Raw genomic sequence first — 26,549 nt, forward strand, 5'->3', positions numbered from 1 at the left:
GAGGAAAGTATAATATTTCTTTTAATGTCTGGCAACTGTTTCAGGTGCAAATTGAGTTTCCAAGTCACCTTCAGGAAGGAGTCAGTGAGCCCTGCCGTGGTGGTCAATGTTCCCTCTCTGAGGCAAAGAATAAATCTGCTCTGAAGGATGGGTGACTGCACTGGGGTTGGGGAAAACAGCCTTTGGGGCTCCATTTTTCCTTCCTCTGTTATTTCAATTTGCTTATTTTAACCAAAGTGTTTATTATTTTATGTACCTGACTGCTGGTCCTATAAATCAAATTTGTAGCAAGTGGGGGAATGTTTATTTTTTCTGGAGTTTTTCACTCTATATTTTATTCTATACTAGGGTTGAGATATTTCCTCCTATCTGTTTTAAAGGCTGTGTAAAATGGATTAGGCAATATTACAGATATTTCATTTGGGAATATTTGGAATTTTAATATTCCATCAATATTTTTTGCTGAATTAGCACTCAGTTCTTAGCATGAGCAATGTTATTGTTGAGTGAGAATGTTATTATTGAAATAAACTTTTTTTAAAATTTTACTCTAAAAATACCTGATGGTGTTTTGAAGAAAAAAGTGCTTGTGTTACATCTTTTTTTAAAAGTTGTAGTGCAAAAATTTTTTGCATGGAGATGTAGCATATTACATTTATTACAGTACAAGTACCTCTTGCAACTTGTGACTTTAAAACAGAGGACACTGCTCAGTGAGGTATATGACATGATTTCTGTCCAATATGAAGTGCAATTTTCCTGAAAGTGGTCTGGATTTATTTCCTATGAGTGATTTTACTTCTCAGAACTAACAATTTAACATGGTTTGAGAAACAGGATAGAATACAGCAAAGTGGAAACATCTCAACTTCAAGTTACATTGTGCAGCTTGTACAAGTCATGTGGAGTCAGGCAACATGGGGTATGTTCTGACATTTGGGCTGTAGATTTAGGGTTTCTTAAGCAAAGTTCAACTAAATAATGAGAAAAGGGAAGGAAGAGAATTTTGAAAATGTTGAGATATTGCAGGAGCACCTATTTATGTGTGTATATTTACAGACAATTTATGAAGTGCCTGTTCTGTCTCCTTGGAAGGCCTGAGTAACAAAAGGTTGCTTCTTGAATTGTTAACATCTGTGTTTGGTAATTTGAGAAGCAGGATAAAAGGTCTGCTAATAAAGATGCAGAAGTTATTGTCTGATTAACTTCTGGCTCTTCCCAATTTATTGCAAAGCTTGAGCATATACATGTGTAAAAGCATAAACAATTTAAAAATTGCAATTATACTTTTGCCATGCCCATATTTTCAGCATTGATCCATGTATAAATGGAAGGTTTTCAAAAATTATTTCTATAAGGAAATGAAGTAGTTTTTTAGGGATTATACAATAAACTGAAAGTTATAAGAGCAAGATTTAAAATAGCATGAAAATCTGATTGCTTTCATTTACTACTTTCATAGACAAGAAACATCCCTCTTTGGCAATAATACATGAGCTCAAACAATAATTTAACATTGTTTTCTCTTAGATGTGCCACTTCTGTTGTCAGAACAAGCAGATCAGAGATCTCTTCAGTGTGTAGAGACTATATAATGAAAGCAATAAATTAGAATCAGTTTAGTGAGTATTGATGCTGGTATATTGAAAAATGTTGCTGCACATTAGAGTTGTAATATTAATACGAGTATTACAAAGGTGGTGATGCATTTAGATCACTATGAAAAAAAATTCATGGAGAGAGAAATTTGAATTTCTTCCATAATAATTTTAATGAGATTCTTTTTTCTTGGTTTTTTGTTTGTATTTTTTCCTCCCCTCTTCTAACACTTCAAGAATGCTACAAGAGTTAAGGGATTACAAAGACTGTTCAATGTGACAAAACATAAGTACATTTATTGACTACTCCTTACTATCAAGTAGTAACACACTGTTGACAATACTGTGCTGTGAGTTCTGAAATGTTCCATCACTGGAAACATCTAGACCTTTTCCTACAACTGATGTTTAAATACCTGCTCATTGGTGCACTCATTCTTCTTTGTTGCTGCTTCTTTTGCTAATATTTTGCTCATCATTTTCTAGCCATGATTGCTTTCCACACTTTGTTTATAGACCATGTTCTTGAGCAGAGCTGGAAAAGGGTCTGCAGCTGTTCACAGTAAACCCATCAGTTGGTTCAGCATTTTCAGTTACGGGTTTGATGAAATATCTAGAAAAAATAATGATATTTGGCTGTGGTCTGTGGTTTAAAAACTTTAGGAGCATCATCTTGAGATTTCATGCTTAAAAGGCCCCAGGTAACTCTATCTGTACCTCAGTTTTTCTATCTCAGCAACAAGTCCAGCCTTGTTTACCATAACATTTTCATACCTACACTTCTGTGACAGTTGTGGTTAGATGTGTCTCACCTAACTAGCCTTGTAAACCTTATGTGTCCACACTTAATTAACCTTCTTGGTCTTTGTATTTTCAGTAAGAGAATCAAGGGTTACCCTTCTGAACATGGTGCATTTCTGTCATCCACTGAAAGTTTTAGTCAATACAGAGTGGGCTGAGACAATTGGTGAAATTTAGCTGAATAAAATTCTAATACAGGTCAGATTTTTCTGGCCCTCCTTTAGGATCAAAGCTGACAACTTATTAGACCTTTCCAAATAGCAGCTGAGAATTTAATAAGATAAAAGATTTCTGTTTAAAATAAAACTTAGTTGCCTGATTTTCTGATTATGACACTAATCCCTCTGTCTTTTTGTGGGCTTTTTATCCCAGTACATTTTTCTAAAGTGCAGTAAAAGAGGCAATGAATTGCCATTGCTGTATGTTTGTAAAGACTTTGAACTTATGTAAAATTCATTCTCATATGCTCTTGAAATGGAAAAAGGCATATAAATAGCAAGTGCTGGGGTATTTTGAAGCTCATTGCACTCTGATTATGTATAACAGAATGCAAGTTTTTAGTAAAGACTTTACAGTAAATGCCTTTTTGTTTTATCACAATGGACAAGTAATCTGAGACACCAACATATTCAATATAACAATGACAGTGAGGCAGTGGATGACTGCTATATACAGATGACAGAGGAATGAATCAGGCAGCTGCTCTGAAAGTTCAAAATAATTATCCTGACTGAAAATAGGTCTGGTGGTAGCCCCCAACTTTGATGTAAAACAAGGAGGATTTCATTTGGTCATAAATGAATATGATTTATAGCATTTGATAATGGTACTTGGTTTCAAAAGCAGCATTTGTACTGATAGAGAGGAATATGAATAGTTCTGTTCTCAACAAACTCTTGCTGGAAATAGAGACCAATCACTAGAAAGAGTAGGAGAGAGACAAACTGCCTGTGCAATGAAGAGGTGAGACTATGAATTTTAGAATCAGCATGAATAGACAGATCCTTAAATAGAAAGTGTGGGAAGACTGTGATGAGTCTGAAGTTGCAATCATGATGGAGGTTCTTACAACTTGAAGTGATTTCAAGAAGTAAAAATAGAACAGCACTAGGTTTTTGAGGAGTTTATTCACAAAATAGAAGTTATTAGTTATCAGAAAAAAAATGTGAAAAAACACCACTTTAGTCATTGATTGAGTAAAGATCATGTGATCCTCACGTAATGTTTTTATAAAATTGGATAATTAGGTTTTAGCTGAAAATGAGACTGTGGGTGGGTGGGTCTAGTTCCATGCTCTCTTTGTGCATCTGGCTGACATACATTGCAGCACTCTTGGCTTAGAACTTTTGCTAAACTTAAACTTTTGGAGCTAAATTGAATAGACATTTCTCAGAAATTCTGCATATGTATGAAACTGTTTTGCCATTTTGTTCAGTTTTAAAAATGTGTGTTAAGAAACTATGTGAGAGGAACCATTGGAGAATGGCCAGTGACCAAAATTAGAAAAGCCATGAACATGTCAAGTTAAAAATGTTCCTGCTCCCTTTTTGGGAACCCAGGTTCATTCTTCCCACTTGCTGAGAGATGCAGTGTACTGGGATGCTCTCTTGGAATGATTTGTTCAAAGGTAAAAGATAGCTCAGAAGTAAAGTGGTTCTCTAGAATTTACTCCAGCCTGATTCTTAAATTACTTAATAAACCCTCTTTATTGAAATATGCTGTATAGGCAGGGGGTGCAGGAAAGTGGAAGAATGAAGGTTGCTGTCACAATCATTTTTTATTTTCTTCTTTATTAGAGCACAATTGCACAGTTTTTAATAATATTTCTATATAGCAGTTCCCAAGGAACTTTCACTCCACAATGCACTGAATGAATTTGTAGGGAACGAATCAGTGATAATGTAATGGAAAGTTGAATATATGTTCCTTTCCTGTTTTGTTGTAAAAATGGAACGAATGGCAATGAATGATGGAAGGAGCTGCCGAATAGTGATGTTCATATGTAGTGTTACATAATTCAAAATGTTATGAAAGATCAAACTCCAGGTATTTCAAATTGGCTGCTCGTTTTTAATAGATGGTTTTGTCCTTGGTCTCTTTGTTTCATTTCCTGTCCTATAAAATGGCACTCATAATGCCTTCTCATCTTCAGTGATGTTGTAACAAATTCATTAACTTTTGTGAAGAACTTAGAAAATTATAGTGATGAATACTATAGACTGCCATATTAGAAATTAATTCCATCTTTAGAAAAGGGCTTGTGTAGCATGTAGTAAATGAGGCATGGGCCCAACACTGAGTACTGAACATGGAACAAAGTGTTGAATAGCTGCCCATTAGGGGAGCACTCACCCAAAAATAATTTACAGGCACCCTTGATTGTAGTGGTTCATTTTGCAGTCTTAATACTCCTCTGTAACATACCTTTTCATATATAAATTTATCACTCATTTATACTAAACATATTCAATTTAATTACCTTTTTTTAAAAGTAATTGCCAATGTAATTATACATTCTCTCAGAGTTGTAGTGGCACTCTAGAAATACTGAAGAACTTCTGTCTGGCCTTTGTTATTTTGGGAATATTCTGTCATTTTAAAAATCTGAATTTTCTTCCAATGAAAAAGTTTCAGTGTGGGAATTGGTCTGTTCCTTTTTGGATATGAGTACAAAACTTTCATAGTAAACTATATTATCCATATAAGAAGTCATTGATGTTCGTTAATGAAACAGAGTGGCTTCTTGAAAATCAACAGCAATACTAGGGTTAAAGGATTGCTTTGAAATTTATTTTCCTCATTTAACTAAACATCTTTCTTCACCTAATTATTGTCGTGTTCTCACATGTGCTCATTACTGGCATATTGAATTGATTTTAATGACTCCTTTTGACTGTGAAAGCAGTCAAGGGTTTTGAAAAAACTCAAAATAGAGATGTGAAAAAACTCAATAACCATAAGTCTTTGCAATATTTGACCACTGACAATGTCAGGATGGTATTGTGGTCCTATCTCCCAACATTCTTTTTCTACTTTAATCAGTGATTTCTAAGATAAAATTAAACAAAATGCGTGGAAACAGATATTGGACTGTTCTGGGGTGGCTCCTGGCTCAAAAATACCCAGCTTGTGGATTCCAAATAGCGTGTATTGGGGAATTAAGATCGGAGCTGTGGGCTCTCAGTTTGTGGAGAGGTTTCTATGTCCTCACAAACTTTTCCCATGGAACTTTAGACATAAAAGTCCAGGGGATTTATAGATCATAGGCTAGAATGTGGCTCTTTGAATTCTGTCTGACTGCTGCTTGAGTTGCCTGTATCTTAGATTTGTTGTGTCTGTGCCTTGGTAAACAGAAACATGAAAAGTCTCATTTATTTTTCTAAAGGGTAAAAGTACTTATGGTGGCTTCATAAAGGTTTAAAGTAGAAACAAACTCGCATGGAGTAGAATCTTAGGCTTCTCGAAATTCCTGATTGTAAATATACACAACAGTATATATCAACAGGATATACAGAATGTACTTTAAATAGCTATTTCTACATTTAGCTATTACATATTTGGCTACTTATACCTTTAGCTATTCAGAACAGGTCATAGTCTTAGAACTGACTTTTAGTTGAAATTTTGTACTTGTTTTGAGGCTAAGCTTTCCAGTTTGAATGGCATTATGAATTGGGAAATATGGTGAGAGGCACTGGGTAACTGCTTAGTTTATGTGCACTTATGATGCGTTGGCATATATTATGTTTTAGGGTTATGTTCAGGAAGTGGTTTGGCAGTAGGAAGGAAAGCTGTTCTGCCTGCTTCAGTCTGCAGAAGGTGGAGCCTTCTGGAGTAGAGGGAGGTGATATTTTCTTGAGAGCTGCTGAATACATGTGGGGGAAGAGTCTCCTAAGTTACAGAATGAAACAGATGGAGAGAGTGAGGAGGGATAGTGAGACAGCAGCAGGATGCAATGGGTAGAGTCTTCTTTATGATCCCTTTTAATTTCTACTCTTTGAATTTCCTCCTAAATTAGTTCTACTGAATTATATTCTAATAAAATCTAACTTTAGAGATTTCCAGAGATTTGGAATCTTCACCTTAAGAATAGCTCCAGACAAATCTTCCTTGAAGTTTTGCGAACCTTTCTGCAGCCTATGAAATTCCTTCAGCAAACTTCTGCAGTCCTCAGAAAGAAGGAATGTTTGCTCAGTGTCAGTTCTTTCATTTGCACCTGACTTTATTTGTTCTGTTGAATCACATAAATGCACTTAGGCACTGCTGTCTGCTACATTCAATTCATGCACACCTTAGGTACCTTCCCTGAATTAGAACTGTCTCTGAAGAGGTAAGTGTTTCTGCTTTACAGCGCCCAGGCCACGGCCAAGGTAGAGATTTAATGATTTGTCCTGTAGCAGGTCTCTGTGGAATTAAAGACCATAATTTAAGTTTGTTAGTGCTAAGAAATGTGCTGCTTCTGAGCAATTTAGAGAAGATCCTCACTTCTTAGTTTGTAGGACTGGCTCAGTGTAATTCAGAGGTCTTTTGGCAGCTCTGAAGAATCCCAAGATGAGTTCATGTGTTGGCTCTCAGAGTTGCTCGTGAATAACACAAGCTGTGCTGTTCAAGGCTTTTGAGTGCTACGGAGGAGATAATGTGTGGGATTTCATACTGAACTTTGCTGCTATTAATGAAGTATCAAATTGATTAACCATTAAATAATAGAATAATTAATAACACAACAAAATACTTTGGGATATGTTGCATGCAAACGGCTCTACACATAACTAACTTATTGTTTTTCACAATTTACTGTCACAGCTGTATTGTATGTAAAAATGCAATAAGAAAAAGTGGAATTAGTTTTCTGGTTTGTTACGGATGGTAAATTTATGAGGAACTGTGTAGTTTAACTTTTTTTATAAGGGTAAGGACTTTTCCTTCATTCTTTGAAAAATCAGTTCATACTTTGTTGGCTTTTATCAAGTAAAACATAAATTTCAAAAATCAAGAGCAAACAAATAACAACAAGAGCAACAACAACAAACCTCAGGAAAAAAAAAAAAGAATTAATGTTGTTTTAAAAGTAAATGACTTTGAAGTGTTTTAAACTTGTATGCAGAAGAGCTGTTCATTCATTACTGGGAGACATGAGTCCCATGTCTATTCCCAATGTTATTTTGTGATGAGATATTAACTATATATTACTGCTGGTTTTTTGGCTAATACTCTGCGTCTCTGAGAGGACACAATCTGGGCTTAGAGGAAGACTGTGACGTGTTTAAGTGGTAATTTTCCATAACTTATGAGCAAATCAATGGAATCTTGTCCAACTTCTTCTTGCATCTTGTAGCCCTTGCTGTAGCCAGAATTTCTGAAGGAGTGCTTTCCTGGTGCTGGTCCACCACACCTTTACAATAAATCTGTTTACAAAGATTCATGCCGAAGCAGTCCTGTATTTTGAGGGACTCCGAGTTGACCAGATCTATACTGGTCATATTGAGCATATCAGATTGAGCATATCTATACATTATTCCTAACCCTTTTGCCTTTCTACTCATGGTTATTAAAGAGCTATTAATCTGTTTCATAGGGGTCAATCTTGCCATCTTTTCTTGTCCTGCCACCTTTAAATATATTCTGGTGCAATGGTAATCTTATTGTTAAACATGGAGATAGGGCACAATAGAGTCAATGAGATTTATTAATTAGATTTGCATAACAACAGAAGTGTAGAGTAGTATTAATAAAAAAATGGGGCATTTTAATTTCATATTTATTCATCTTTTGCCTTCATAAACATGCAGAAACCTGGTCAAAACTTGTTAGCTAAGACATCTAGATCAGCTTCTTGTTTGAACAATGAAACTGTGGTGGCTAATTTTAGAGAAAGTGAACTTTTCACCTTCGAAGGTCAGGGTAGTTCCATTCATGTATCTCCTTTGTGGGTTCCTTCACACTCAGGATATTCTGTGATTCTGGAACCTTTATTTTCCACTTTTCCTTCCACACTCACTTAAAAACAAAAAAAAATCAAAAAACCCCAACCAAACCAAAACAATTTTCTTTAACTAATAAGACAATATAGTGGGCTTTTTTCTCTTTCTTTGTCAGCCTTCCCATGGGATACAACAGAGTGTATTTTTTCAGGTGATGTGTTGCTGCAGAAAAGGTGATTCTCAGCAGTAAGCAAACTATTGAATCCAACAAAGGGCTGACACAGCTTTTTCTCTGCCTTGACTTAATCTGTATTTACTGATTTTGTTTTTATGATCACATATTTTTTATTTGCAACACACTTTGTGTGGTGTTGGTGACTAGCAGAATGTCAGCAGCACAGGGATAAGAATAATGCTTTACAATGGTTCACTAGGTTGTAGCATCAAAGATGACTTGCCATATTTTAACATGCATAAAATAATAATCAGAATCGTTTACTCTTATAAGTCACCTCCTTATTTCCTGTGACAGAGGGGAAAAAGTACCAGCTTTTCATCCCTGCAGAACTGTAATGGTAAAAGATTCAGAAGATTTATTCTGTTGGATCTGAAGATATCTGCCCATGTGACAGAGCATTCAAGATGCATCCACCACACCCACCTGTGGTTCACAACTGTTGGTTGCACAGGGATTATTTATCTGCTATTGCAATTTGCATCTCTGGGGGCTCTGCTGATTCTTAACTCTCTGACTGCACTGAACATTTCCTGCTGGCATTCTACATGGCTCCCTCCATGAATTGCAGCAGCAGTAGTTTTTGTGACTGTTTTTCTTTTCTTACATTTTGGAGGTCCTGGAAGCCTGCTTCATCCTGACAAGTCTGCTTCTACCCTCTCCCCTTCAGAAAAGTTCCTTTTCAGTCATTCCTCTGTGACCCAAGTAAGGGTTAATCTCATTCCTCTGGCTTTGGGAACACAACAGGATAGCTCAAGAAATGTCTTCTGACTTGTCCCAATCATTTTCTGCTCCTTCCAGGAAGGGCTGAGCATGGTTTGGATCATCTGAAGGTGGCTGTTTCTCCCTTCTGCACCTCTGCCAGCCCAGCAGATTGTTAGTGAGCAGTGACAGGAGCAAGCGTGGGAGCTGCCTGGAAAGCTCTCTTCCATTCAGAGGGTGGAAGAAAAATGTGCAGAACAAAAGCCAATAGGGAGTCAAATATCATTTTTTTTGAGCAATACTAAACAACCCCTTGTTTCTCTTGTATGAAAAATTTGTATCACTTGCCACTTAACAAAATCTCTTAAAATTCTGTCAGTTTACAAAGGAAACACTTCATGGTCACATGATTTCTTTTCAAAGTTCAGTTGCCATTTAGTTATTAGCAATCTTATTTACTACAATATCATGCCTTCACAGTATGTAATTTTAGTGTAGATGCAACTTTTTCCAGATCTTTTAAACTTAATAATTGAATAATTATTTCAGAGTGAAATTAGAAAACTGATAATGCTCTAACAACACTGAATACTGTATTTTGGAATAATTACTTCACAAAGAATGGCTATTTCAAGTTATGTCTAACCACTGACTCCATGATAGAATCTATTTCTCAGTTATTTTTTTCATAATTTTATCTTTTTGGTTAATTTAATTTAATTTTTTTATTGTTTCAAGACATTATTGTGCAAATAGTTCAACAGTGAAATGCATATGAATAATTCTGACTTGTAGATTTCTCCATGACTTTTAAAATAAACGAGTGGTAAATTTTTAGTTACTTGCATAACATAGAATTAGTACGTATGCACTTTATTTTATTATTTTTATTTTTTGTTTTGCCCACAGACAGCCTTTTGATTGATTACCAGTTTACCTTCAGCTTATTACAAGAGGATGATCGCCATCACACTGCCATAAACTTTATAGCAAATCCAGAACAGGTAAGAAAATGTTAATAATTTTAGTTAAATTTTAGAGAGTCAGAATTAAGATTTCCGTTGTATTTGACATTGCTTAAAGGTTTTCAAAGTGTCTACAAGGTTTTAAAGACATTTTTTGAGAGCTGTAAAATTAGTCCAGTGCCTTCACTGAGAACACTGTCTAAATCGTAGATGTACTTCAGCTTAATCAATACTCTGCAAAATTATCAGTTGGTTTATTTGATTGTTGCTCCCACAAGTTTTAGCAGCTTCCCGAGATGAATTGAAGGGGTGTACCCCTCTGCTGAGAAAACATTTTTAGGTGAGGAAAGTAATTTCTGGCTTGTGATTGGAATATAGGCATTTGCCATGTATTTTTTTCTTTAATTTTATGAAGACAATTATTTTGTTATACTTAGAACAATCTAAAAGGATAACTGAGGTAGTTATATGTTAAATTGTACCCTGTTCTTACCAAAGCAAAAGAGAGAATTGCCTTTGGCAGGGAATCATTACCATTTCTATTTATGTTTAAAATGAAAACTGGAAGATGATTAAAAGGCTGTATTCAGTTACATGCAATAGAGTTACATGCAATACATTCTGATATGTTTTGAAATGTTTTGTTAACTTTGGTCTATTTTTTTTTCTTTTACTAGTCAAATAAAAATTTGGATATCTCAATTAATGCATCAAACAACTTTAACCTCAATATTACATGGTCTGTTGGTTCTACAGGTGAGAATGAATGTTGGTATCATGAGTTTTTCCCCTAACGATTTCATGATCCTTTAAGTTATTTTAACCTGATTGTCTCTTTGTTGCTAATTTTGATAATAAAACTTTGCAAAATGTGTTCTTTTGCCATTATCGTTATGCCATTATTGATTGTATTATTTAAACCTCAGATGATAATTTGCAATCTGAATAAAGCTTCATTAATATGTTGACTTTCTCTCCAATTCAATTAAAATTACTTTGGTAGGAAAAGCTTGTAGCCTATTTAAATTTTTAAAATCACAGTGTTATGAAATGCTGTGATTTTAATTAAGATAAATTGCTTCCTTAACTACTGCAGAGACTGAGATTTTATTTCTTTGTTTCAGTGTTCAAGCTAAAAATTTAATTATTAACCTTAACATTGATATCAAACAATAAAGTTCTTCTGTGTATGCTGATAAAAGGAGCTGCTTATCTATTTTTTCTCCAACTTTGAACCCCATTACCCTTCTTTGTTTTAATTTAGACAGTCTTTCTGAATTGGTTCTATTGACTTTCTGAAAACACATCCAAGGAGAGGCATGATGCTTAATATGAAATAATTTAAAAAAAAATCTTTTTAAAGAAGGTTCAGAGTTTCTCTTAAACTCATGAATTTCTTCATCAATGCATTTCTGAAGTACTTTAACATATCACAGTTGGTAAACTCTGTTTATTCCTGTAACTTAGCTCAGTCACACATTCATTTGCAAAAACTGATGAATGTTTATTACTCATTACATTATTAATGCTTTCATGAACAATTAAAACTCTACAGGGAAAATGTAAGATGTAGAAAAATTCCCTTTCAGGTTTTATTGATCTATGAGTTTTTATGGAAATGAAACATAAATGATGGAGGAAAGCATATCATCTGTTTAGCTGACCATAATAACTATCTTGTAAAATTCAAGTTACTTCTGTCACTTTTATGATTTGTATTTAATTTTTTGAAACCAAAGTAAAAATTTCTGTGAATTCTCTGTATGTATATTAAATATACCTAATGTGCCATGTAAACTATATTAAGGGGTTGTTTTAGAGTGAAGACACCAAAAGCAATTAAGAAATTAAGTTTCTTATGCAAATTTACTTTGGCATCTTTAATGATGATAAATATTTTTGCAAATATGTATATCTACACCTGAGCTTTTTAAAATTCTTTTTAGCTGGAACAATATCTGGAGAAGAGATTCCTGTTGTTTCCAAAGCTAATATTAAGGAATACCGAGACAGCTTTTCCTGTGAAAAATTTAACTTTCGAAGCAACCCAAACATCACTTTCTATGTCTATGTCAGCAATTTCTCCTGGCCAATCAAAATACAGGTTAGTGACTAAAGCTTTGTGCTTTTAGAGATGTTTTTATTTTAGCTTTACATTGGATTCCATGATTTCACTCATACAGAAATATACAAATAGCATTATTTGCATGCCCTATTTTCTGCGTATAGTAATTATATTATGATGCCAATCCCAGTATGATTTTAAGGCCAGGCTGGATGGGGCTTTGAAGCAGCATGGCCTGGTGGGAGGTGTTGCTGCCCATGACAGGAGAGCTGAAATGAGGTCATTAAGGTCCCTTCCAGCCCAAACCATCCCATGATTCTGTGCTTTTGTTTTTAGTACTGAATCAGATTTCAGGCTGTCGATTTTAAAATCTTAATTTAAATTGTTGAACTTATGTGTTTATTTGTAATATAACTTTTGCATTTAGATGTAAATGTAGGAAAGGATATACAAATCTGTATGTACCTTGATATTTGAATGTAGTCCTTTATTAATGATTAGCTTTTGGAGCCTCTGGTTTTTTTAAATGTTGAGTGACTCTATCAGATTGTAATATCACAGACTTCAGTTAAGACTAAGTGTATTTTATTAGAATTTATGTTCTTCTTTGACTTAATTGGAATCAATTTCATTCAGTATTTTCTGGAGTACTGAGATGCTGTGCAGTAGCAGAGTCAAAAAAATCAATGCAATCATGATTCCTCCCTGGCCTGTGAAGCTCCAGCAATATTTATACTTACAAATACTATGGCTGCATTTGTGAACACTGTGTCCCCTGCATCAATGAAGGAGATTATGTGGATGAACAGCTTTTGAATATAACTCCCTTACAGAACTAATTCTTAAAAATTAAATTGTTACAATGTTAATAAAATTTCATAATTCCAGATGATTTACTCCAGAAACAAGTACAAGCTCAAAATACTTTGCAGTTAACCATACAAGTATCCTTCAAAATTTCCATTTTTGTGGGAAAAAACCTTCCATATTTTCTAAAATACAGGACCTAATTTTATACATATATAAATATACATAAATATATATAAAAATAAAAATCTAAAAATCTGAATATATATATATATATATTTGTATATATGAGACAAAGTGTCCTGGATTAAAGCAGTCATCCTCTGGGTAAACTGTCAGAGAAATGTTTTTGTTGTGTTAAGTAAAGCTCGAGTTGTCTTCCTCATCCATGAACAGTGACTGTAAATATGTGTTAACAGTGTCCAAGGAGGAATTTATGCAGCTTACTAACATTTATGAATGTACTAGTTTATTAAAACATCCAAACAAGCCCTGAAGACTAACTGCTTGCTTTTACTCTTCATATTAGGGGTGTTTTTTACACTCTCTCCCACTTCCTAAGGACAGAACAACTTCAGCTGCCAAATAGGCTTCTTAAACAAATCCATGGAGCAATTTCAGCTGTAAATGCATTACACTCTCCTCTCACCTTTACGACTGGAAGGTGGCTGTATCATCATTGTAAGACAAACATTATTAAGGTGATGCATTCCTGAGACGTGCAGTTCTGTGTCAGATGTTGGCAGATCTCAGCTCCTTCTTGTGCTGTTTCCACTGCAGCTTAACACCCTGATGGAGGGAATCCCTGATCATTGGTTACATCCTTCCTTTATTTTTTTCAAAAATCAGAATTTGCGTTGTCTGCCACTGTTAAACAGATTTCTTTTTTTGTATTTCTCTTTGAGGTGCATTGAAATTCATCAGTCCAGACAGTTCTGCCTCAGAGGTGGTGGTGCTTTACTATTGCATTCCTTTCCTGTCCTGCTAATTTTTCATAAAAATCTTATTCCATCTAGAAATTAAGTTACTCAATTTTATGTACCAAGAAAGGAAAGCTAAGGTCCAATTGGGGAAACTGGTTTAGGATTTTAATTTTGTCCTCTGTATTTGCCTTCCTAAATGAACAAGATTATTATTTAGCTCTCAGCGTTTTTCATGCTGTAATTTGTCCTTTTCCAAGAAAATATCTGAAGTTCACATTACCCCTATATGTTTCTTATGTTTGGCACTCTAGCAGTAGATAACGTCTTCAAATGATAAATGGAGCAGGGAGCTTTTCAGAGAAAACAAATTCTGTTTTATATGTTAACTTTATGTTTCTGCATATAATCGAAATTTTAAAAGTATATGAAGCCTCCTATGACTTTCCAGATGCTGAAGTTTCCAGGGCCAGTACTAAATCGGCTCACAGTTCTAATAAGTATGATCATCTTAATCTCTGAGCATACCAGATTTCACCTTCATAGTAGGCAAAAGTGGTTGATATTTCTCTATTTGCACTGAAGTCCTTTTCACTAAAATGGCCACACTGCACTGGTGATACCATGCTGGGAAAAGCCTAGTGATATTTTGTGTTAACTCAGTACTGAATGCTGTATTTAATCCTGTTACACCTAAGGAAATTATTGTGATTTCCTTAAGAGGTATTCTGTTCATTTAATAAGTATGGTAGCAACGTGAAACTTGGCACATGCCTTTTACACAATGCTCTTGTAGAGGACTAAGTAAATGCACATCAAGCATTTTTCAAGTACAATCTGAGTACCAGTCTGCTGTATTTCCATTATTCATCACAACTTGTCAAGAATACATTATATAAAACATGAGTTCCGAAGGAGGCAGAACTAGTGACCTTATTTCCTTTTTAACTGGTATTTGAAGTTGTGGTTTTGATCTTATTATCAATGGTGTTATTGATATGCATTTCACCACTCTGCTCTTGTGCCTCCTGTTATGCTGGCACTGGAACTGAGATTTCTGGGATCTTTCATTGGGAGGATTTGGGAGCTGGAGTTACTGCTCTTTTCTTTCTCTATAGGAAAAGAAGCAGCCCTCCTCATTATACAAGACATTTAGTTTCATTTTCTGTTAAAGTCACCTGTATTATCTCTGGTTTTGCATTCATTTATCTCCAAGATTCTCATGACTGTAAGGAAAAACTGTCCATCCCAGCAGGTGATTGTTTATTGGGATCAATGGCTCACAGCTGTTTCCTCAGGCAGTTTCATTATGCATGTTACCTATTCAGCAAGCTTGGATTTTTTTTCCAAAGTGTTAATAAATCCCTGGTGACTCTAACACAAAATATCTTCTTTTCAAATATGATTTTTTTGGCTTTGAGAAAAGAATATGTGGTGATTGGTGTCAATAAAAACAGTTCTTAAAGATGTACTGGTTACCGCACCAGCAACTGGGCAGTGACCCATTTTATTGTTGTCACTGGTGATCCTAATCACCTCAGAATACAAGTTCTTCAGCACTGGGGAGCAGTGAATTACTTGCCAAACATAGAAACTATGCAGGAAATTCTCAGTTTCAGCTGTACTGCTGCTCTCTTTAGAAATGTACTGCAGGTTCCCATCAGCCAACACTCTTCTGTCCATGGGCTGTGATCTCCACAGCCCTCGGGGAAAACCCTGCATTTAAATTTCCTGATACTAAAGGCATTTTATTTAGCTATCAAATATCTTCTTCCTTGAGGAAAGGAGAATCAGAAATGTGACATAGTTGCATAAGGGGTCATTAGAAGGGTGGTGATGTAGGGCATCTTCATCTTAGAGCTGTTTCCACAAAGAGATCTATTGTCTATTGACCTGGCTGTAACATGGGCAGGTGCCAGTTTTTTTCTTAGAAGTCTGTAATAGTTATACACTGGCACAAAAATGTTGCATATTTCCCTGCTGAATTACTGCAACAGCTTATACCACAGTTTTCCTCCCTTTCCTGGAATTCAGAGTTGCTGAAGAGTAAGGATGGGTAAAGACCTTTAAGCTTAACTGGCCAAACTTTCGTAAGCAACAGTAGTTTATGCATCTTTTCAGAGGAAATCTGTATAAATTATCTTTGTTAGCAGATGCTAACAGAAGTATCCAAGTAACAGGACATGATTTATCATCCAGACTTAGGTTTGACTGTCTTTGATAGTCCCAACCCTTTAGGTGTATTGTGTCTTTTATATCGATTAAACAGGATTCCATGAGAAAATGCTCTTGCCTCAAAATAGGCTAGATTAGGATAGAGCAGAATATGTGATAAAGCCCCATAACGTGTTTCTGCTCATTTTTATTTTATTTTGAGAGTAGATGTAATTCAGACTCCACTGGTAATGGAATTTGAAGGCTGTAACATTTATTGAAAAGCAGTAACTCAGACTGTAGCCAGCACCTCAAATAGTGGTCAATGGTCCCTGAAGCAGTAAGCAGTCATAAAGCTTGGGCTTCTGACAGCTATGCAAATATTAATAACAGCAGTCACAACATGTTCTACAGTCTCAGGAAACTAATTTTATGGCAAAGGATTTTTGTCATTTAAGCTGGTAACAGATGTATTTTCTTTTTTTCCATCATATGCTCCCATATTCTGGAAAGCAGTGACTACGTATGAAAAAGCAAATACCCTTAAAACACTGTCCTGGCTATTCAGCTGATTGCTGTCCCTAAGGACAACAGTAATATTCCTGCTTCAGGATCAGCTGCTTTCCTGCACCTATATCTCTTTATAACTGTCAAAGTTGTAAGTCTGATCTCAGCTTGTGCCTGAGCAGCAAAATTTTCTACCAATTTAAAAGCTGAATCTGGAGATAATAATAACTGTTCTACTAGTTATTTCCTTTCTTCCCTAAAGTGTAAATGAAAGACTCACAAGTGTCTGAGTTTTAATTGGGAGGGTCAATTTAAATTGTAAAGTTCAGCCACAGCAGCAAAGCATTGTCTGGCAAAATTAGGTTTGTGTTTAATGGAAAAAAAATCTTGTTATATATTTTTGAACATAGCATAGTTAAACTAACATGTTTCCACAGCATAAAACAATTATTGCTGCAGTGAAGTTAGACAGGGTGTTGGTGTACATGTAGAATGCCCTGATGTGTTCAAAAAGAGGAATTTAATATTCTTAAGCAAGCCTACTTCGAGTTCTGATTTTTTCTGCTCTATGGTTTCTGACGAAAACTGTTTTGGCACCCTTAGTTTGCATACCAGAACAGAATAATGAATTATGGTGGGGATTTACATTTTATTTGTATGTAGCACAACAAATAATCAAAACTACTTCATGTATAAATCTTCAAGAGATTTTTTTTTTAAGCTGAAACTAGTGTTCTTTCAGTTTACTGGCTCCTGTTTCAGAATTGATTTCCTTTCCCCTGTTAATAGCCTGTGTGTAGCAACTGAAGGAGGACTGTAATGTAAATCAAGAAGCATATCTAGCCTTGTAATAAAATTTACTGTGTAGTATAATTTATTTCAGCTTTTTTGTTTTGGTTTTGGACTTCATTTGAATTTTTAACATGCATGAGTGACTTGTATGTTGTAAAAACTCCAAGAAGTAAAACTTGTCAGTCACTGCCATTAGAAGTTACAACAGTATCACAAGCCTAATTACTAAATTAACAAATAAAGATGAGATCTTTCAGACACGTTTTTAAGACCTGTCTGAATTTTGCTAAGGTCATGATTGTGGACTCTTTGCTTGGAAAATGTGTATTTATCCACATGTTGTAGCTGTGTTTGTACAGAACCTCCTCCCACCAGTGATTGCATGCCTAAATTTAATCCCTATGATTTATGGCGAACAATTCAATTTCTAAGTGCCTTAATGGTTTTCATAGAGGCTGCTGAGTAACTGCATATAGCAATATATGGAGACACTATAATTCCTGAAACACTAAACAGGTATTGATGATGAAGTGGATGCATTAACTTCCAAAACGACTTCAATGTTTTCTTACAGTAAATGTAAAATTCCTCTTTAAAAAAAGGTTTGAAAGTAGTATACCAAGAACAAGAACCTGGGAAATCCACTGAACTATCATTTAGTGACAATTCTGCAAGGAGCAGGAAATTCTGTCAGAACAGAAAGAAAACCAGGAGTAGAAGGCAACCTGCAGTACAGGGTTGGATTAGAGATGACTGAGGCATAGCCTAAAATGGACATATATGTGTAGTTTCAGTTTTCAATAGGGATGATGATATTGATCATTATGAAAGTCAGGATTGATAATAATCATTAACAGAGAAATAATTTCAGTTGGAAAAGGCCTCTTAAGATCATTTGGTCCAACCTTTAAACTAACACTGCCAAGTCCAGCACTAAAACATGTCCCCAGGTGCCACATCTACACATCTTAATGCCTCCAGGGGTGCTGACTCCACCATTGCCCTGGGCAGCCTGTTCCAATACTTGCCAACTCTTTCTGTGAAAACATTTTTCCTAATATGCAATCTAAACATCCCCATTTTCAACTTGAGACTGTATTCTCTCATTCTCCACTTTGCTGTGAAAATTATCCTCAACAAAGCTGCATGCAAAAGTTCAGTGTGCTCTCATTATGCATCAGGTCATATCAATCCTGGACTCTGAAGGAAGAGAAAATGCAGTGCCAAAAGCAGGAGGGTGGGAACATGAGACTGAAGAAGTGCAAATACAGTTCCTATCTGAATGTAAGGAGGAAGTGATTTAAATAACAAGGGACTTAGTAATCTACAGTGCTTTGGAAGAGATTTTGAAGGAAGGTTATGTTATAGTATTTTGTCAGTTTTTATGCGTTGAATATAGGCATTAAATTATTCAGGGAATTAAAATGGAAGAATGTATATCTAAGGAAACAGTGATCTCCAAACCAGATCACAAGGCTGCTCATGATACATTTGTGCTCCAATATTCTGTTAAAGTGGCTCATCTGATCACCTTTCTGCTCACAGCATTTAGGTCGTTAGACAGCAAAAAGCCTGGAAATTCAGGTTTATATGTTCCATAGTATTGTTTTCTATATATTATTAAAATATATTAAATGGGATTTTTGCTCTATAGTTATTTTTAGAAAAAAACAACTCCTCTAAGTGGAGAAATTAAAAATTATTTTAAAACTGAGATGAGGACAGCAGCATGGAGGTAAAGTTTCATTGCTCGCATCTAAAGCTAAACTCCTGTTTTTCAACACATTAAATACCATTGTTAAAATTCTCAGTCATAGTCACATTATTACAGGTATATGTTACATGTACAATTATTGTATTTTATGAAGTACTTGAAAATTGCTACTCAAATGTGGACTGCTACAGTATTATGGTTACTTTTTTCTTTCTTAGGCAATCAAATATAATGCCAGAAACCTACTGGTTCTTGCCTTAGAAAATGGACTATCTATGATATCTATAATTTATTTTCTTGGAGTTGTAAGGTCAATTGTATGGGGAATAAATCCCAAGGCTGTGTAATATTCTCCAAAGGCTTGATGTGCCCAGATCCAATGCAGTGTTTTCCAAAATGCTTCCCATGAATCCTAAAGAATTGCTGAAATGAGGAGGTGTTTCCTGATTATTAGGCTATGCCTTTTTTACTTTAAATAATGCTGAAACAGTTAACATTTGTCTTAAAATATACCAGAACAAGGTTGCCAACTGTATCATGCCAACTTCTACACCACTCCAATAAATGTAAATGTTATATTCATTATTCTTCCTAGTACATTTCTTTTTCCAGTTACCATAGAAAAGGCTTAATATGAACCACCAGCATATCTGTAAATATTTAACATAGTTGATGTATTTCTGAGATAGTAGAAGCCCCTTTAATAGTTCAGCTGATGATTTAAGGGAACCAAAATACCTAATTAAGAGATAATTAGTCCTCAGTGATGCATAGTTTTAATTGGTGTATAATTTGAATGTCTGAGATAAGAACTCATGTAACTGATGTGCCAGTTGTGTAGGGCTTTCTTTTCCAGGCAGACCAAGGCATCATCTACTGGTGGTTGTATAACACAATAGAGATGTACAGATATGGTATTAGCTAATAAAAATTGTTTCCCTATGATGTTTAGCAAGTAGATATTGATTTTTTTCCTGTAATCTCCATTTCTCTTATATACTTACTGAGGTAAGTTTTAGTTAGAAAATTTAGAATGCAATAAAAAAAATTGTTTTCAGATAGCTTATGTTTGTTCAGGACTTTTGATCAGCTATAAGAAAATAAATCAATTATTCATCTTGGGATTTGGGTTGGGAACCTATGGTAGGGTACAGAAACCTTTTGTTGAAGAACAAGAAAAAAACTTTGAATTATTAAGATTCTCCCTGAAGAAAACATCCATGCCTTGTTGAACTGCAGGAGCCTATAAAGGTCATACACAGTGGCTTCAGAATTATTTGAAAGTAAATGTTTGGCTCATAGGGGATCAGAATGGAAATAGGAAGCTGGTGGGAGAGAATAGATATTTTCAAACTATTTATCATGACTGTCAGAAACTCCTTTGTCAGAAGGATTAATACAACCTTAGTTGCCCTCTCTGATCAGGGTTTTATAGAAAAATGTGGGCAATATACAGTATTTCTGTTTCTTACATAGTTGTTTAAATTTGGCTTTCTGCCAATTCAATGTTTTTCAACATTTCTTAGTAAAAAAAATGTCAGTGGCCCAAATGCACTTTAAAAACTTCAGTGTAGGGGGTTTGTGAGGAAGACTTCTCAAGAGCCCCACATCTGCTGAGCAGTGATGATGATCTCATCAGCCTCACCAACACCATGGTGGTCCTGATATGGACAGGAGTTTCAGGATTAGGAGGAGAAGCTCTTGTGTCTCCCAAGCTCCTCTGGCTACAGGTGCTCATGTACATCACGGGATTGTCCTGCAACAACAGCATGGGGCCACTTGTGCCGTGACCTGGAGGCTGAATCTGACCTCTGACCACTGAACCAACAAGCTGTGTGATGGTGAACTCTCTCTGAGCCAGTGAACTTGGAAAAAGAACTTTCCAGTGCCAGGTAGCCTTGACAACACAGCCTGCAAATACAGCTCTGGGCTTTTGTGTTGAGCTTCAGAGCTTAATTCCTCAGGCCATGCCAAAATAGCTAAAAACTTTAGGAATGCTTAGAGCTGAGTTTGCAGGGCACTTTAAATCCTAGCTTTCCAAAAGTACTGAAGCTTCAGAAGTTTTATGTGCAGGAGCATTCTCAGGAGTGAGCTCAGGTGTCATCAGCATCCTTCGTGCAGGGAGTTCTACCTTAGAATAAGCAGACATTCATCCTTAAGAATGTTTATTTTAGTGAAAGTTAGTGTTTTTGGTGACACTCTAATGTGTAAGAGTTATTGCAGTCACAGATGCAAGGAGTTCAACTTCATATCTGCTGCTAGAAACAATCCTTGAGAATGAAAAATAGTTGCTGTGTATTGATCTTTAGGACTTCTTTAAGGTTATTTGTCTCGCGATGATGTTTCATGTAGAACTCTACTTTTTGAAAAGCTTGATATTAATCTTTTAACCATTTGGCCAGTTTAATAATTTCTGTGATGAAATAACAAAATGAAAATATTACTCAGTGAGACTCCAGGATTTAAAAATCCAAAGCCATTCTGTGCTTTCTAATGGATTAACTAATGCATATATGGGTTGAGCTGAGCTAACCAGTGTGAAGATATGAGGAAGTCACAGTCCACAAATGCCTTCCCTGAGAAATGCAGAAGGAATAGCAAAAATTGAGTAGAGTCACAAGCTCTTTGTTTATCCTAAAGACCATCTCAGACCTGCAAACTTGGCTGATAATTGAGCAGATACTGGGGAGCTGCTGTGCTCTCTGTTATAGTGTGAACGGTCACTTCTTCAGACTGTGGAAAAGGATGATAGGGTCATAATTCTGTTTGGTTTTATTATGAAATACTGAATGTTTTATTTTGAAATGCTTTAAGGACCTTTAAATCGTGATAATGATGCCATTTGAAAAATCTCTTCAATTCTTTATTATCAGGGAGCTAATTTAATGTAACCAAAGAAAACCCATAAACCACTTGTTCTATATTAGGCAAACATATTTTGTGCCTTTAGGGAGACAGTACAAACAATTATCAGACATAGATAGCCAGATAAGCATATTAAGCAAGAGGGTAGAGAGCTTGCAGGTCATCTGTTTCTTTTAAAATCTGGCTTTAAGTACATTAGTTACTTGTCATTACTTTTTCATGTAAGCACTTGATTTCATTGCTAGGTGTTGCATCTCATAGATGATAAATCCAGAAGGGGCTGGATTTTGGTCATATAATTTGAAATGGGACATAAACTAAAGCATAGGCTTTCATAAATTAATTGCAGTTTGAACTAGACCATATATTAAAAAAAAAAAATCCTGGCCTAAATATTTCTAAAAAGGGAACGTGCACTTGATTTCTACTAAATAGTTCTGGCTGTCAATTATTGCCACTTTTAAGCACATTCAATTCATAGTAAGTGTAACTTTCCATGGGCTACTCTTGAAATACAATTATTTCAAGACAATACAAAGGAGAGCTTCCTCCTATAAAGGATGTGATGTTGTTGCAAATACCATATGCTCTATCACCTTTTTTTGGCTTTTCTCTGAACCCTCCAGTATTTCAGTATCCCTTGGGAACTGTGGAAGCCAGAACTGGGTATGCTTGTCTTGTGTGATTGCATCTCTTTGGATGCAGAGTTAATGAAGTATTTGAGGGGGCAAAAAAGGGTGTTTTCCAGCAGCTCCCCCATGGACACACTGTTTTGCTGAGGGAAGCAGAGCAGCCTTAGCTCCACTGTTCCTACTCTTTCTTCTTGGGACCCCAATCCATCCTTTTTTCTACGTTCAGTATCTTCCTCTATACACCCAGGAGTACCAAAGCCCCTTCATCACAGCATTGGGAATTTAATGATTATCTACCACAACCCCAAATGTTTTTCAATGTCCCTGAGTCCAGAATAGCATCCTTGAGAATGGTCTTCATTCTCTGATTCCACAATTATAATATTGAATCCAGTTTTTACTGCTCTTACCTTCCTCTTATCCTCCTATACACATGGCTTTGTAAGTGACCTAATATTTTCACTTTCTTTCCTCAGCATGATAAATAAAAGTATATTAATGATGATAGTGTTTTCTTGCAAGTTATTGACAGAAGCTTTAGCTAACACTAGAACTAAGATCCAAGAATCTTGCTGTGCCTTGCATTAGAAACACATTTGTACAAATGCGAATCTCTATTTGCAATTACATTTTACATTAGTTAAAAGTTTATTGAGTGCCATGTTGAATTTTTATTCTAGTTCCTCAAAGTGGGGGTTTTGTCAGAAGGATTAGTACAATCTCTTTGCATGTAGAAGCAGGAAAATATCCAGAAGCACTGTAAGTTCTGTTGCTCATATTGCTATGGATGTGTTGGGAATGGGTTAGGAGATGCAGGCATGAACTGGAGAGCAGTGATTTCCTGTGAAAATGTGTAAGAACTGCTGGTTATAGAATACTTGTTTAGAACACATGTATTCTTAAAGCTGATAAAATTAATTTTTAGACCAACATGTTCTACAGATTTTTCTATTCTAGTCCTACATTATTGTTTATCTTACATGATTTTTATTCATCGCTCTCATCTTTCTTTGCTAGCTTTTCGTTAACATACTTCACAAAAAAAGGGGGAAAGATGAATCTTCTTTCTTTCCTTCCTATTTTGTTTTTGTTTCATGATGTCCTCATTTTGTTTTCTTGTCTTTTCTTTTTATTATTATTCCTTACAGTGACAAGAAAAAAACCACAAGACTGACATTGTTACAGATTGCAGTCTTGTTAAAATTGCCATATTAACTATGAGGCCAGGTAGTGAAAACCCATTCAAGCTGTCAGATATTCTCAGATGAGTGAAGTAAAAGCTGTTTGTATGTGTATAGCATCATCATTACTCCTTTGTCTCTTAGTGCAGGCTTTGAATTATTTGCATTTAAGGTAATTTTGGTCTTGTTCTATTCTCAGCACTATTGTCTGAGGAGTTCTCTGCTGCGTACATAGGTGAGGTTTACCGAAATGACTGATTTTCACAGATAAAGGTTTTGTAGTAGTTATCTCTAGCAGAAGTGCCAGAAGTTCTGACTCTGGGAAACAGAGAACAGTTTATAGATGAACCTCTCAAGGTCTCCAGCTCCAGATCAGGGCAAACTTCAAAGTAAGGTCTGATTGCTCAGATCCTTGTCTAGTAATTTTCTTTCCTGCATCTGTTGCAGGTTCTGTCCATTGTATCTAATCCTCCTTCTGTTCACCTCTGAGAAGACTCTGACTCCATTTTCTCTGCACCTTAACCATCCTTTCTTTGCCCTCCCTTTAGGACATTCAAAGTTAATGACTTCTCTAAATAGTAAAATGTGAGTTGAGTTCAATGAATTTACAGAAGACATTAAAAATCAATACCAAGAATTCAGTGCAATTCACTGCATTCTCCTTGAGAATCCCTACAGCCTCCAGGTTTTAAAAATAATGAAAACAGTTATAAATTTGAAGCAATTGTTTTAAATAATAAGTTGTGTAATATAAATACAAGACAGTTTCTTTTGGTATTTATTCAGCTGTTGGGCATTTTGAGCAAAATGTTTATATCTGCCTTCGTAAAGAAAAAATATTACTTAAATAGCATCTGGATAGTCTCCTTTTTTTCCCCCTTTCTATCATGATTTCTTAAATATACATTCCTGGGTTGAAAATTTGACCATGCTTGTGTTTCCAGACTAGAGATTGGAAAGAGCAAGGATGGAGTACAGCTCTTAATGGTTCAACTCAATTATATTAGAGGTGTTTTCCAACTTAAAAGACTCAATGAATATTCTTCAGTAGCAGCAAGGATAAAAGGGAGGAACAATGTAAAACTGCATTTAAACTGAAGTATAAAGGTAGAAATTTACAATTTTTTTTATTGTTACTGTTAGACTTTGCAATGTAGGAGGTGAGATGTCAGTGGAGAAAGGATTCATAAAATGTATCTTCAGAGATTTAAAAGGAACTTTTTGGCTCTGCTTTCTCATTGGGGATGTATTATTGTTCCACTCCTTAGCATGAGTGTGGTGTAACTGTGCCACTGCATCCATGCCAAAATGAAGGCATTCAGTGACATTCTGAAGTGCTTTTGTCAGCTCTTCAGTGAGGATTCAACAAAAGACGTGTCTAAGTCACAGATATATCAGCACTCTTGTGGTTAAGACCCATGTGCACCAGTACGAATAGATTTTTCCTTTTCTCTTGCCCTCTCTTTAGGTATTAGAAAAGGCAAAAAGCTATTTAATTCACATCATACCTGTATTAACTACTGCAAGCTGATAATGCTTTTTTTCTAAAATGATTACGTTGTTTTTTTGTTTTGTTTTGTTTTTTTTTTTTTCCCCTAAACTAGTAACACTTCATTTATATTCTCTGGGCATTAACCACAGAACTTGATTTGTTTTGCAAACCTTTTTTACCTGTATTCATCTGTGGTAAGGCAAGTGGTGGGAGAGAAAAATCAATTGCAGCTGTATTGTTTGCAATGTAATCAATTCACTTCTCCATTCCAACTAGAAGAGGCATCCTGACAATCCTGACAAGCTGGGAAAATTACACTAATCTGATATGTTTGCATCTTCGTTTCATTGTAAAGACTGATACTCATCTCCTTACACCCACTTCCTCTGAATTTTATTTAAAATTCACATAGATAAGGGCTACTTGAAAACATCTTGAACATGGATATAATCATCCTATTATTTTGACAGTAATTTGTCTTTTTTGGTCTTATTTTGGCTTCTCTTTGATTCATTTTCCATAGTCTTTATTAGGACCTGAACAATGTTTAAAATTATGTATTTAAAGTAATTTATGCAAGGGAAGGAAACAGTAAGTTCTCAATCCTTGGTTTTCATGCATACTAAGTATTATTCTACCCAAAATTTGATTCCATTAATAATATTTTAATTAAAATAAATTTAACTTCTTTTTACTAACTGCTGATGTAAATAGTAATTTACAAAAAGTGAAAGCATGTAAGTTTTATATGCTGCTCGTCAAGTCTTGCAAATACACATGGAACAAACAATTAAGTGGTTTTCTGACATATTATTTATATAGGCTTAGGGCTGACAGTAATCTTTTCCATTATCAGGATATGTTATACCTGAAACCATTTAAGCAAATGTTTTCATAAACTCATCTATCTGTTTTAAGAAAAAAATTTCCTCATGATTTGAACTTAAATATAGTTTCCCAGTTCTTTTATTTCAATATATAATCATTCTGTTTAGACATGTTTGTTATTGTGCAACCATTTTCTATGATATCAGTAGCTCTCATTCTTCCTGGTGTTTATTCCCTTTTTTGTATTTATACACAGCAGTCCTATTCCCTGTCAGCCTTTCATCTGGCTGAGCAAGCTCTGTTCTTTGCATTTAAGATTCATTTTCTGTTCTGCTCCTGGCCACCCTAATGGTTCTTCACCTTCAGCTTG

The 26,549-nt window shown here is 35.3% G+C and overlaps 1 protein-coding gene across 11 annotated transcripts in view; it reads left to right on the forward strand.

Annotated features, from left to right (window-relative positions):
- ATRNL1 (attractin like 1) overlaps positions 1 to 26,549 on the forward strand; it is a 440,837-nt gene that overhangs the window by 172,648 nt on the left and 241,640 nt on the right. For 7 of the 11 annotated variants that reach the window (XM_069020095.1, XM_069020098.1, XM_069020097.1 and 4 more), the window contains exons 22-24: positions 10,167 to 10,261; positions 10,900 to 10,990; positions 12,169 to 12,326. In XM_069020095.1, coding sequence (XP_068876196.1) covers positions 10,167 to 10,261; positions 10,900 to 10,990; positions 12,169 to 12,326 — 344 coding nt within the window. Of the gene's footprint in view, positions 1 to 44; positions 460 to 10,166; positions 10,262 to 10,899; positions 10,991 to 12,168; positions 12,327 to 13,623; positions 13,790 to 26,549 lie in introns of those variants that run through there. The other 4 variants (XM_069020103.1, XM_069020096.1, XM_069020108.1 and 1 more) reach the window with 4 other exon arrangements.

This window comes from Aphelocoma coerulescens, chromosome 6 (assembly GCF_041296385.1).
Source record: "Aphelocoma coerulescens isolate FSJ_1873_10779 chromosome 6, UR_Acoe_1.0, whole genome shotgun sequence".
NCBI classification, from domain to species: Eukaryota; Metazoa; Chordata; class Aves; order Passeriformes; family Corvidae; genus Aphelocoma; species Aphelocoma coerulescens.